At 40.8% G+C, this 12,431-nt stretch overlaps 1 protein-coding gene across 11 annotated transcripts in view; it reads right to left on the bottom strand.

The window, feature by feature from the left end:
• The window catches only part of SH3KBP1 (SH3 domain containing kinase binding protein 1), a 312,915-nt gene that overhangs the window by 148,673 nt on the left and 151,811 nt on the right, over positions 1-12,431 (bottom strand). For all 11 annotated transcript variants that reach the window (XM_069464019.1, XM_069464022.1, XM_069464020.1 and 8 more), the window contains one exon: positions 10,085-10,188. In XM_069464019.1, coding sequence (XP_069320120.1) covers positions 10,085-10,188 — 104 coding nt within the window. The remainder of the gene's footprint in view (positions 1-10,084; positions 10,189-12,431) is intronic.

Raw genomic sequence — 12,431 nt, 5'->3', positions numbered from 1 at the left:
CCCAGTCAGCAACACGATCACGAGAGTAAACAACCATACCCTACCGTGTGCTGTGTTGCCAGATGATTTTGCCCAACTGTAGGCTCATGTAGGTGTTCTAAGCCCATTTGAGGCAGGCTAGGCTCCGTGGTGATGTTCAGTACGTTAGGTATATTAAATACATTTCAACTTATGACAGTTTCAACTTACGATGGGTTTATTGGGATGCAACCTCATTGTAAGTTGAAGAGCATCTGTATTCCCAATTCAGATTAATAAATACAATTTAAAGGCTAAAATAATTCAAACAAAAAAAGAAAAGGAAAATTGAATTAACAGCCCAGTTCAAATCCTATCCTGAAACTTAGCAGTTATGTTACTACATTCAAATTTTTTCTACCAAAATGACCCCCATGTTCCCCATCTGTATAATGGGGACAATTAACACATTTCACAGTTGTGTTTAGGCAGGACCTCAATCCATATTAGAGAGAGATACATTATGATTCCACACTAGGGGCTGGGGATACAGAACTGCACAGGACATGTGCCTATTTTCCTTCAAGAAGGAGACAATGCACCAAGGTAGAAAAGTGTGACTAAAAAGTAGCAACGCAAGGTAAATAGAAGAGAAAATACCATGACTTAGCACAAATCAAACTTGTTACACAAAGTGAAGCTCACTGAGATCTGGGATGCTGAAGGAAGGCTTTGAGAAAAAAAGAAATCAAAATTAAAGTAGGCCATTAAGAGTAGAAAGGACAGTTAAAATTAGGAGAGGGAGTATGTGTAAGATATTCCAGAAAGCAGGGAGCTGATGGAGCCTGTGGAATGGAAACAACCAGATTGATACGTTTGGAGTATTTATTAGGGACTCACAGGATACAGACTTGCAGAGTAGCAATTACATTTGCGTGATCACAAAATCTTTGGGAAAGAAAGCAGACAATGGCAGACAATGGCATCCATGCACAACTCTCCCAAAGACTATTCAATGCCAAATCATGGCACTTAACAGCATTTCTGCTGAAATCATTCAATGTTTCTATGCCAACTCCACTGATATGTATTATTCATTCAAGGAGCTTTTTACAGGATTAAGATGGTTAAGAAGAGTCACCACAAGCCTGAGTATCATTAGTCACAGGACTTGTAGTATGGTGTCCTTCGTGCTAGTCCTGAATAAGAAACCATAAAATGACCTTCTCCCAGGAATCGTAGGGCAGGAGGGGAAAACCAAGGGCACAAACCACAAAGGAGCAGTCCCTGGCATAATCCCTGACAGTACAGGACAGCTGGGCCAGTTCCATTCTATTCAGTTTGAAAATATCTGAAACGTTCCTGTTCCTCATAATAAGCAGCCCTAGCCTGAGATCTCTGAGGTAAGCGTTCCCGATGTGTAGGATCAGTGGGCTGCCTGCTGAGAAAACAGGGCTATCTTCACCTCACCACACCCCCACATGCCTGTAGCGCTGTCACAGCACAGTCTGAGAGGAGTGGCCTATGGGAAAATGGCAGAGGTCTATCATTAGCCATGCAGTGAGGGGAGGGGCAGACAAAAAAACCACTGTGCATCACCTGGGAGGCATATATCCCATCACGGGCAACATGCTGGTTTCTCTGTGGGCAGGGGCCCTTCGTTGGCCCCAGTACTAGTGGGAGCTATTCAGAGCACTTTCTACAGCCTGCTGCCTTGGTCTCAAGGTTGAGGCTGGGGAGATACAAGAAAAATGATACTTATCCTCACACTATACCAACTCCCTGCGTAAATATGTGGACACTGAAGCCCAGAGTGATTTCATTCACTCATTCATTCATTCCTTCTAAGAGTAAAGCACCATGCCTCACACATTGAATGAATGAATGAAAGACAAGGAAATCACTGGGGGAAATCCTCCATAGGGGCCTACAGAACCCTGATTTCCTTCCCTGCCCCCCACAAAAGGATTTTTTCCTTCCTGTGAAGAACAAATGGGACTAAGAGACCCTAACTATATTAGCCACTGTTCTTAACTAGGGACTGCCATACCCAGGTCTGTGTGGCCCTCCCAATTCCACCAATAATTAATGAGTACCTATCCTGCACTGCCCCAGTACCTCAGGACAGACTAGTGAACACGGCAGATAAAGATCTCATCCTCAAGAAGTTTCTGCAACAAAAAAGAAGAATATACAGAGCCATACACACCCTGTTTAGAAATCAAGCTTGCTTATGTTTATGTCTCTATGGTTAAAGAGAGAAAGAATGAATCTCTTTGTAATAAAGTAGAGATTATGAATGCCATCAAAGGCTTATAATTTCCACTCCAAGGAAAGTACAGTAATAAGGGGGGGCAGATGCCTACCTTCTCCCCCTTCCCACTCATAAACAGTCTTCTGCAGGCTTTGGCTCTAGGCTGAGAACAAACCCCACCTGTGTCCCTCTGTGACCAACCTAGACAACTCTGAAGCCCATGGCTGTGCCCCAAGAGCAAACCCTGCCTTTGACCCAGAGCTGGGAGCAGGGCAGCTTACACCTGGTGGTGCTTGAGAATGATGAAATAAACTGGCGAAGTGGTTTCATATCTGAGTGTCCTGCAAATTCCATGTCTTTGCAATCAACAGCATCTAAGTGGGTTCAGGATCTAAGGACATAGTTTCTAGATCTTAGCCCTGGAAGGTTGGGCAAACAAGTGGGTGAATTTCAATATCCCCATCCCCACTCCATCTTGCAAACTTTATCTGCATTTGTAAGGTGCTAAAGAAGTCTGACTGAAGAGAGGACGTGGTGCCTGTGAGTACCTAGCTATTCAGGACACTCCCTATTTATCATCCATTAAGTTTTACCTGCCAACTGTACTGAGAAGGGGAACAGTGTATTTACCAGGTCAAAAGTCTACCTGAGGGTACAAGTACCAAGAGAGAAAAATCCGTTTAAGGACTGCTATAGCTTTTTTCATCCAGTGAACACTTTGTTACCCAAACCCTAGTCAGAAGCTCCCGGAGGTAGGGGGGGAGGCTTGAGGGAAGCCTGGGAAGGGAGGGGCACACAGGCAAATGAAGTCAGCTTCATTGTTTCAAGAGCTGTTTTACCCCATTCTTTCCATAAAAGAAAATTGACACATCAAACTCTAAGGAAAGGCTCATACCTTAAAACTGCTAACATTTTCCTCAAATTTTTTTCAGAAATAATTAAATGAGAATTTCAATACTGGTCCTTTCTCTTACCTGTGAAAGGTAGAGGAAGGTATTTTGAAAATTTTTGAAACACTAGAAAAATATTAAGATCATTTTTTAAACTTTTTAAATTGAGGTATAATTTACATAAATGCATAGATCTTAACAGTACAGGTTGATCAGTTTTGACAAATGCCTGTTGTAACACACACCTCTACCAATACAGCATTTCCATCACTCCAGAAAGTTCCCTGGGCCCCTTCCTAGCTAATTCACTTCTAAGCAATCACTAATCTGATTTCTATCACCTTGGATTAGTTTTGTCTCTTCTGGAACATCATATAAATGTGCTAAGACATAATTTAACTTAGCTAAAAATATATAAATCGTTTCTGGAAGATATCTTCTTCTATCAGTGGAATTAGTGAAAATATATATTTTTAAGGAGGCCACTTCCTAAAGGCATAAACATCTACATTATTTTCCTATTTTAATTGCTTTAAATAACTATCCTTGTTGATTTTAGGATAAGAAAAGCTGGTTATGACAAATGCAAATGAGCATTATATAGGTCCTGGCTGGGCCAATATTCTCTCCCAATTCCTTTATAGTTCATTGTACGATTATCTCTTTCTGGCTGGGCCCAAATATTCCACACACACGGGGAAGTTGATTTTCCTTCCCTCTCCTCATTCTTCTGAGAACAAGCCTATTCCACATAAGAGGGGGCCCTCAAAAGAGAAATCTATAGAATAACTGAGAAGGAAATGATATAAGGAAACACACATGATTTCCATTTAACACTTAGGCAAACTGCCCAACAAGACAGAGCAACACCCAAGATTCTCATCAGCGTGGAAAGGGTTTCTGGTAGGACTTCTGGAGACAGCCTTCAGCAATGCTTGATAGTCCTGTCCTTCAAAACAGCACATGCTATTCTACAGGTCCCCAAACTCCTAAGTGAGTCTATGCTAAGGCCTTGCTATCATTCCAGTTTGAAAATATGAACAAACAGTAAATCAAGCCAGCAACGTAACCTTGCTGATGAATCAAGACCCTCAAGTTTTGTTCCTGTCACTATTCCCAGGTGAGAAAATAGTATCCGGGGATATGTTAACCTGGGAAAACTCCTCGGTCAGGAACCTTTAAACAGGGTGTTGCTCTGAGAGTTCAGCGTGGGCAACATCATAACTTTGATCTCAAGCCCATTTCATTGTATCCATCTGCACCTGCTTCACATAGCCCACACCTGTCCCAGACATTCACAGTCATCCCCTACTTCAGTGCAAGGCTCTCCTAACACTCCATCCTCCTTCCTCCAGCCTAACCCAGCACCTTACACAATACAAGCTGTGCTCATCGATGAATTAATCCCAATACCGCTCAGCTTTCATGTATTCAGTTGAATTTTCACCTATTCCAAGAAGCATCTTCTTCGCCCTCAATGAGCAGTCCTGTTTGTAAATTCCTCCCTTATTTGTCAATACCATCATTTGCCACTCTGATAACATTTTGGGTTATTAGTTATCTGCTTAGCTCTGTATCTCTTACCCTCCCTGACTAGACCAAGCATGTTTCAAGGTATAGATTCTGCTCAATAAATCTCTGAATCTCCATAAACACAGTTTCTCTCAGAGTGTAAGCAATGAAATATTTGATAAATCCCATAGCTATGCAAATTTATTATAAATACATTTAAATTGAAAAATATGCTAATTTTATATGATTATGGCCTGTTTTGTATGCTGATGATTCAAATCTAACCACTTTCTCTTCTAAACATGGCTTCCCTCTCCTTAATTATGAATGCTTTACCATCTCTGTGCATTAGCAAATCAGAAGTGTTCACTCCAAAGTTATTTGGAGAGATAACTGTAGGACACCCTGAGCTCCTTGGATTATCAAATTCTAATAAACAGATTTTTATATTAACATTATCTTTTTTTGGGAAAGGGATACAACCCCTTCTAAAGCAAGGTAGTATCTTAACAGGTAAGAATTTAAGTATGTTTTGATCATCTGTTAACTAATCAGCTTTTAAATGAACTTAACTTCTCATAGGCAAAAATAGAATGAAGATGAACTGCCCATCCATACCCACAAAGGTTGTCTGACTGAGTTAAAAATGTTTTGAATACTTTCAAAGGCCTATTTAATTCTAGCTGAGTGAACCAAATCTCCTTCTATGGGCATAAGAAGGAAGATGCAGACATTTTTTGAAAGTGCAAGTTATGATCTTTGCAAACCACAAAGCCAGGTTAGGCTTTAAGACAGAGACAGAGACTGATGTCATTGGTCTCCAGCCAGCCTGACTGGGGACCACTGAGAAATACCTCAAAAACTAACCATAAAGGACACATAAAAACAAGAATCTTTTGAACATCTCTTGTGTCATCACTGAGAGACTGGTTAACACCAAGCTCATCTGACACAAGAGGAAAAGCAGCTCCTTTCCCAGGCTCTAGATAACATAGACAGAAAAACAAAGTGGCTTCAATGTACTTTAGAAAAAAAAAGGCCAGAAAGTCAGTTTCAAAACTCCAGAGGCCTTCAAATGCTGTTTCTCCTGGTAACCTTGTCCACCTGCCATCTCTGTTCTTATAATTAGAACTTGGCCTACATTTATCTATCCTCTCCACTCGGGACAAAAATGACCCACGTGTGCACTCATAATGAGTTCTTTAAAATATCAATCCAGGAAATCAGAGCCTTTTATTTTCCTTTCAAATTGGCAGCCCAGTTACCTTAGGTTCCCAATGATAGGTGTTTTTCCCCACAGCAGAACCAGCACTCTCAAAGCCAGGAGGCAGAAGCAGGAGAAGCCCTTCCTTCAGCAACCTTCATTTGGCCAACTCCACAAGGCCTGGACCGCCCCACGCTCTCCCTTCCTTCCCTAAACCAGGCTGAGCCCTCCAGACTGGTGGTCATTGCTCCCACCACATGAGCAAGCTGTTCACCCTCCCAAGGGTCAGGGTTGCTTCTGCCCAAACCTGCTTAAGCTCCTTGCTGGTAACACATGTTTGGTTCAATAGTGCAAAAATATATAGCTGTGAAGAGAAGGTTAATGGTGAGCAGGGATAAAGGCATTGATTTGAAGGGTTTTTTTTTTTTTTTTTAAAAAACTGCTGCTAAATTAGGTATGGACAAAACAACTAAAAAATATTGGGGGTGGGGAGGCTGCAGAACTTTAGAAGGATTATGTACTCCAATTGCCTCACTTATGTTGTCATCAATGGACTTTAAAGAAACCAACAGGGATCACAAAGGATGCACTATGGATGCAGAAAGGATGGACCTCAAACCAACAAACTCATACTTAGGGAGAAAGCCTCCACCCTGTAGCATAAGGTTGTATTGATAAATGATGAACAAATATACATTTCGACATTTGAAGCTACAATTTGATATTAAGGTAGATGTATATCAGTTTTTTAGGATTCTCTACTTGATTCAACTATTTCAAAACACCAGTCCATACATTAAAAATCCTAAGAGTTGTCTGTCAGGGCAAAACAAAAAAAAAAGTGTGCACATTTTTGTGCATATACAGCTTTGCAAACTGTAGAATCAATCTATTAATCAATAAAAATATATTGTGTATGTATATATATTTTTATAGATTAATAGATTGATTTCTACAGTACTGCAAAGCTATTATTGTGTTTTTACCTTAATTTGTCCCTGTGATTTAAAGGTTTTTTTGTTTATTTTAGGTTTTTATTTATTGTTTTTAATCTTCAGTGGAGCTACAGAAGAGCTACCATTAGCATTTATACAATGTAAAGACAAAAGGACAGATTTTATATTATACAGTGGCAATGGCCGAATATCTACAATATTACAAGTAAATTGGAACAGTAGGGAATTTTTGATGATATGGTTTTTAAAATTTGGATTAAAGGCCAGCCTTTACGCTGTAGGAAAATATTATAGACTACACGGTTATTTTTTTTCCCCTACATGAAGTAAGTGCAGAATGAAGCCCAGCATTTAGCTGGCAGTGAATGGAAAAGAGACTGGTATTGCAGGTGGTGAAGGCCTGCTGCCATATACATAGCTCTGCAATCACTCCTCTCCTTTAGCAATCTACACTCCGTTTCCCTGCAGCCAACAGGCAGATGAAACTGGGCAATATTTCTCAAAACTGTATCAACCATTTTCCTAGTCTTGATTTGTATTTCTTCTTAATGCATTATTACAGCATTAAAGGAAAAGTCATCTTCCATAACAAACCATTTTCAATTCTTATTTCCTTTTAAGTCTTTTATCACATTCATATAGATATATTTTACACGGCTGTATCCTAGTATATGCAATTTTGTGTTCTGATCTATTCATTTATTTTGCAAAAAGCTGTTTTCATATTTCCATTCATTCATTTACTTATTCAGCAAGCATTTATTAAATTGCATATTAGGTTTCAGGCACTATTCCAGGTACCGCAAATATAAAGATAGATAAAAACCAGGTCCCCACCATTGAAAAGCTCTCAGCTTAGTGGAATATAACAGATAATTACAATGTAAAGTATCATAATAAATACATATTTAAAAGCCTCTCTGTTTACATCTTAATGGCTTACAATCTTCTGGCTGGATAATACAACTTAATTCCCTTCCTTGATTATTTTTCATTATCACAAATACTACTGCAATTAACCTGTTTCACATTTTTTTCTTTTGTTAACCATTTTCTATGGATAAATTCTTAGGAATGAGATCACTGGGTTAAAAAGCGTTATTCAGATTTTGATAACTCTTGAAATACCTTCCTAAATAGCTTCATGTGAGGATCACACAGATATACAGATTCAGTTATTCTAAGCTTTGTCAGTCTTACCACTAAATATTTTCTTAGGATTTTCATAAGTAAAAACCCATTGTCTTAATTTGTATTATATTTCTTTAATTAATAGCAATATGGAACATTTTCTCATGGTTAAGATTTTTTCCCCTTGTGGGATTTGTGCTTATGGCAAATTTATCTATCATTTATCATTGTCATAGTAGCTTCTTAATATATTTTCATATATTACATAACTTAGTCATTATTGCATTTTTTTCTATTTGTTTTTCTTTCTTTAGATGGACTAGCTGCAAATCATACTCAAATCTTAACTATTTTTTTATTAGTCACATGTTTATTTTTTCATCTGGAATCTCTTCCATGGTTAATTTTAAGAAATTTGTATTATTGGAATAAAATGTTTTACTCTGCCGTTCGTTCATTTTTTACTCCCCCAAGTTTTGGTAAATGCCTCCCATGTGCCCTGATTGACACAAGGGGTGAAAAAAAGATGAATGACATTAATACAAATTATCTCAAACTCAGAAGTAGGCAAAAGAGGTTCTAGCATGGCCGGGCGTGGTGGCTCACGCCTGTAATCCTAGCACTCTGGGAGGCTGAGGTGGGCGGATCATTTGAGCTCAGGAGTTCGAGATCAGCCTGAGCAAGAGCGAGACCCCATCTCTACTAAAAATAGAAAGAAATTATATGGATAGCTAAAAATATATATAGAAAAAATTAGTCAGGCATGGTGGTGCATGCCTGTAGTCCCAACTACTCGGGAGGCTGAGACAGGAGGATCCCTTGAGCCCAGGAGTTTGAGGTTGCTGTGAGCTAGGCTGACGCCACAGCACTCACTCTAGCCTGGGCAACAGAGTGAGACTCTGCCTCAAAAAAAAAAAAAAAAAAAAAAAAAAAAAAGGTTCTAGCATATCCTCCCAGCATCACACTGGGAACCCCATTAATTGCTTTTCTAGGGACATGCACCTGTTTTTGGCACACTATTTACTCTTTATGAGGCTAGTTTACAACTCTGTTAGTGTGGATGTTAACTGGTAGAAAACTGAGAGCACTACAAATGATTCTTGTCAAGTAGCAATGAAAATAAATTTTGACTTCAGTTTTACTGCCCTGTAGGATACTATGTAGTTTTGCATCTAACTTAGTGATCTTAATCAAGTATTTTTTATTTCGGTCATTATAAATACTTTGCTCTTTCACAATTCTCTTTGAGCCAGCCTTACAATTTTACAGATCCCCTCTTTAATGAGTTAAATAAAACTCTGACACATGCTCACGTTAGATTTGTACAAAAGTTAGGAAATCTGGCTTCTAGCATCAGCCCCGACACTTCCACCCACATGATAGTTCACTTAAAGTCCTCCTCAACTTCTAGCTTCCTTTTCTATAAATTCTGGATTTCTTTAAAGTCAAAGGGTATTCAGGAAACAAAAAACAACTGGAAAACTGTATTTCTATATACAGAAACAAACGTTGAATCAGAATGAATGATGAGGTTTGAAACCTAAAGCCCAGGATCCCCAGACCCGAGGGAGTAGAGCCTGAGAAGCCCATCCCAATGTCCCAGTACCAGGAACATGGGAATGTGGTGCAGTAGAAAGAGCAAGGGTCTCCACCCAGACAGACCCAACTTGGCCCTCAGCCCTGCCTCTTCCAGGCTCTCTTGAGCCCAATAAAGTGGTTGGAATGAGTAAACAGGCTAACATTTAAAGAACCTTGTCATGCCTACCACATGCTAGGTCTTCCAATAAATGTCACTTCTCTTTCTTCCCTCTGAATCCACAGTGTCCCCCACAATGAATAACAAATCCATACACTAGAGATGGATCTGGGTCACTCTGGTACCCAGAGTCTATTGTCAATTAAGGTAGAAGAGAAAATTGGTGACAGTGGGTCGGAATTTCAGAGGTACTTAGTATGCTATGTTAGACAATGTTAGAAATGGCCTCACATTTGAATCTAACTGGCTTGGGGGCATTCCTCTGTGGGAGCCCATTTCCTCAGAGAGGAGACTCAACTAGATGATTTCTAACGTCAAGGCCAAACAACCTGTGAGTCTCTAGCAAGGGCTCCTCGTGGGTGGGCAAGTGGTGGGTCTGACAGCCCACGCAAGGCCACCACGCTGCCCGGTCGGCTCGCTTACCTCTCCTACCACCTCTATGATGTCACCAACTTTCAGCTCAAGCTCGTCGTCATTCTGGGGCAGGTAGCTGAAAGCTACCTGGCATCGGCGCCTCCGTCGCTCACCTGGGTGGGAAAAGCAAAATATTTAGATACAGCTCTTCTCCCAAATAAAGATTTTAAAGAGAGGCTTCCTAGGCATGCAGGCAAATTAAGCTGACTTGTCTCAAATATGCTCTCTGGGACATGGCTAGAGGCACAGCAGCCCTGATCTCTTAGAGAGAGGCAGTAGAAAGCAGAGCAATGCTTCTTGGTCTTTTAAAAGCTGCTGGGTCAGAAAGGCATGGGTATGAGAAACCGATCCATTGGTGCAGAAGGCAAAAAGCCCACCCCTGAAGCACTGGAGCACAGTGTTGCCTTAAACGCTTTTCCATGGATGGGGCTTTGTATTTGCTGCTGTTGATTTTTAATGGAAGCTGATGTGATGGGATAGAGAAAAAAGAACGGTCTGCTTCTAATGCTAGCAAGGCAGAGGGAATTTTTCCAAATGTGCAAAGGAAAAGATAAAGTATCCTGGCCTTCTTCTTACTAATCATCACCCTTTCAACATGCTGGAACTCAGGCCTGATAAGCAAAGGCCGATTAGATTTCGGCCTGCTCTTGGTACCATTTCAAAACCCCACGGGGTCTAAAAAATCCACTTCTGTCTTCTTCCCTCTGTCCCAGGGGATCCGTTAACAGGATCCCTGGCTGCTTATACAGAGCCAACCCAGGCAAATCAAGATAGAAGTCAGGGCCACACTTCAGTTGGCCAGAGGACACTCAGGGTTACACCATCTCACTCACCCAGGGTGGCCCATCTGGGAGCCCTTGGCTTAGAGCTGGTTCAAGTACAGATTCAACTGTCTACGGCACATCTACACCACAGAGATGTACATTTTGGGGGGGAAAGAACACATATTTGGGAAAAGGAGTGGGGGCGGAGGGGGGAGAGGGAGAGAGAGAGAGAGAGAGAGACAGAGAACACGTGCACGCACACACAATGGAGGCCCAAGCCAGGGAGAGGTGGATGAGAGAGAGGAAGTGAGACTAACATTGCCTAGAAGTTTGTTGCTCATGGCTGACTGGCTCACACCATTCCTTCATGCCACCACATGGCCTAGAAAACCAAAGGGATCAATGACTTCAAAGAAATACATTTAGAAATGTTTAAATTATTTTTGGATACTGTCTACAGGGATTCTTTTACTTTTCTAATCTTTTCCCTGAGAAAGGAAGTCCATGCAGGGGTGATCACAGGGCACATTAAGGCCCCACACAGCGTGACATCATACACAGGGGAAGGTCTCTGCACTACATCTGATGTGCTCCCTGATCAATATTTTTCAAAAGCCAGTGGCCTAGTTCTCCCTGTTCCATTTTTTTCTGCCTGTACCTCACACTAAGGAAGAACAGAGTTGAACAGAGGGAAAAGGGCAGAAGTTCAGAATCAATATCTTGTCTAATCACATCTTTGGCAACTACACAAATACTCTCCACCCCTTTGTGAAAAATCACAAGCCTCTGGGTCTTAGGAACAAATGCAGTGCTCTCATGCCAGGTGCTAACGGCCTGTCAGCAGGCTGAGTAGTGCAACCCCAAGGAGGGCCTGGGTCTCCCTGGGACAGCAGGCCTACTCCAGCTTGCTTCTCCAAGGCAGGAGCTTAGGAGGAGTGGTATTCCAGTGCAAAGACCACCATCGCTACTCTATGGCATCCAACACGACCAAAGGCAAATCAAGTATTCTATGCCATAAAGGATACAGATTTCTCAATCTAGCAAAGAAAGTCTAGATGACAATGCGACCTTGGCACCCCTCTCCTGGTCCCTGTCACTCATCTGCCCTCATAGACACCCCTTAAGATGAAGTTCTACTATAAGTCTTTAAGAGCTTTTATTTGCTAGATATTATGGTAAAAGCAAACTCTACAGACACAAATCTGAACATGAAACTAGTAAAATGACAAATGTCTGAAAAACAAACACAACCACAGAAGTCACCAAAGTGACTTAAAAACAACATCTGAAGGCTTAGTGTTAGCTGAAGCCATAAAACTTTTAGTTAGATGTAAATTCATATCTTCAAAAAAAAAAAACCCTCTGTAAAAAGTAGCTTCTCACCCAACACTGCACAAATGCCAAAGGAGAGAGTGATATATTCTTAGAGAAAAGACTAATCCAAAGGATTCAGGACCTGAAACAGAATAATCAGATTTCTTTAGAACCAAAGCTCTGCATCAGACTTCCATAAAGGCCTGCCAGGTATTAGAAGAATGATGTATTCACTACTTTCTCTCTGCCAGGCTAATCAACATTTCTTAAAATCCTCT

This window comes from Eulemur rufifrons, chromosome 30, assembly GCF_041146395.1.
Source record: "Eulemur rufifrons isolate Redbay chromosome 30, OSU_ERuf_1, whole genome shotgun sequence".
Classification (NCBI taxonomy): domain Eukaryota; kingdom Metazoa; phylum Chordata; class Mammalia; order Primates; family Lemuridae; genus Eulemur; species Eulemur rufifrons.
Note: the sequence above shows the minus strand (reverse complement) of the source record. Positions and strands in the feature narration are given on the sequence as shown.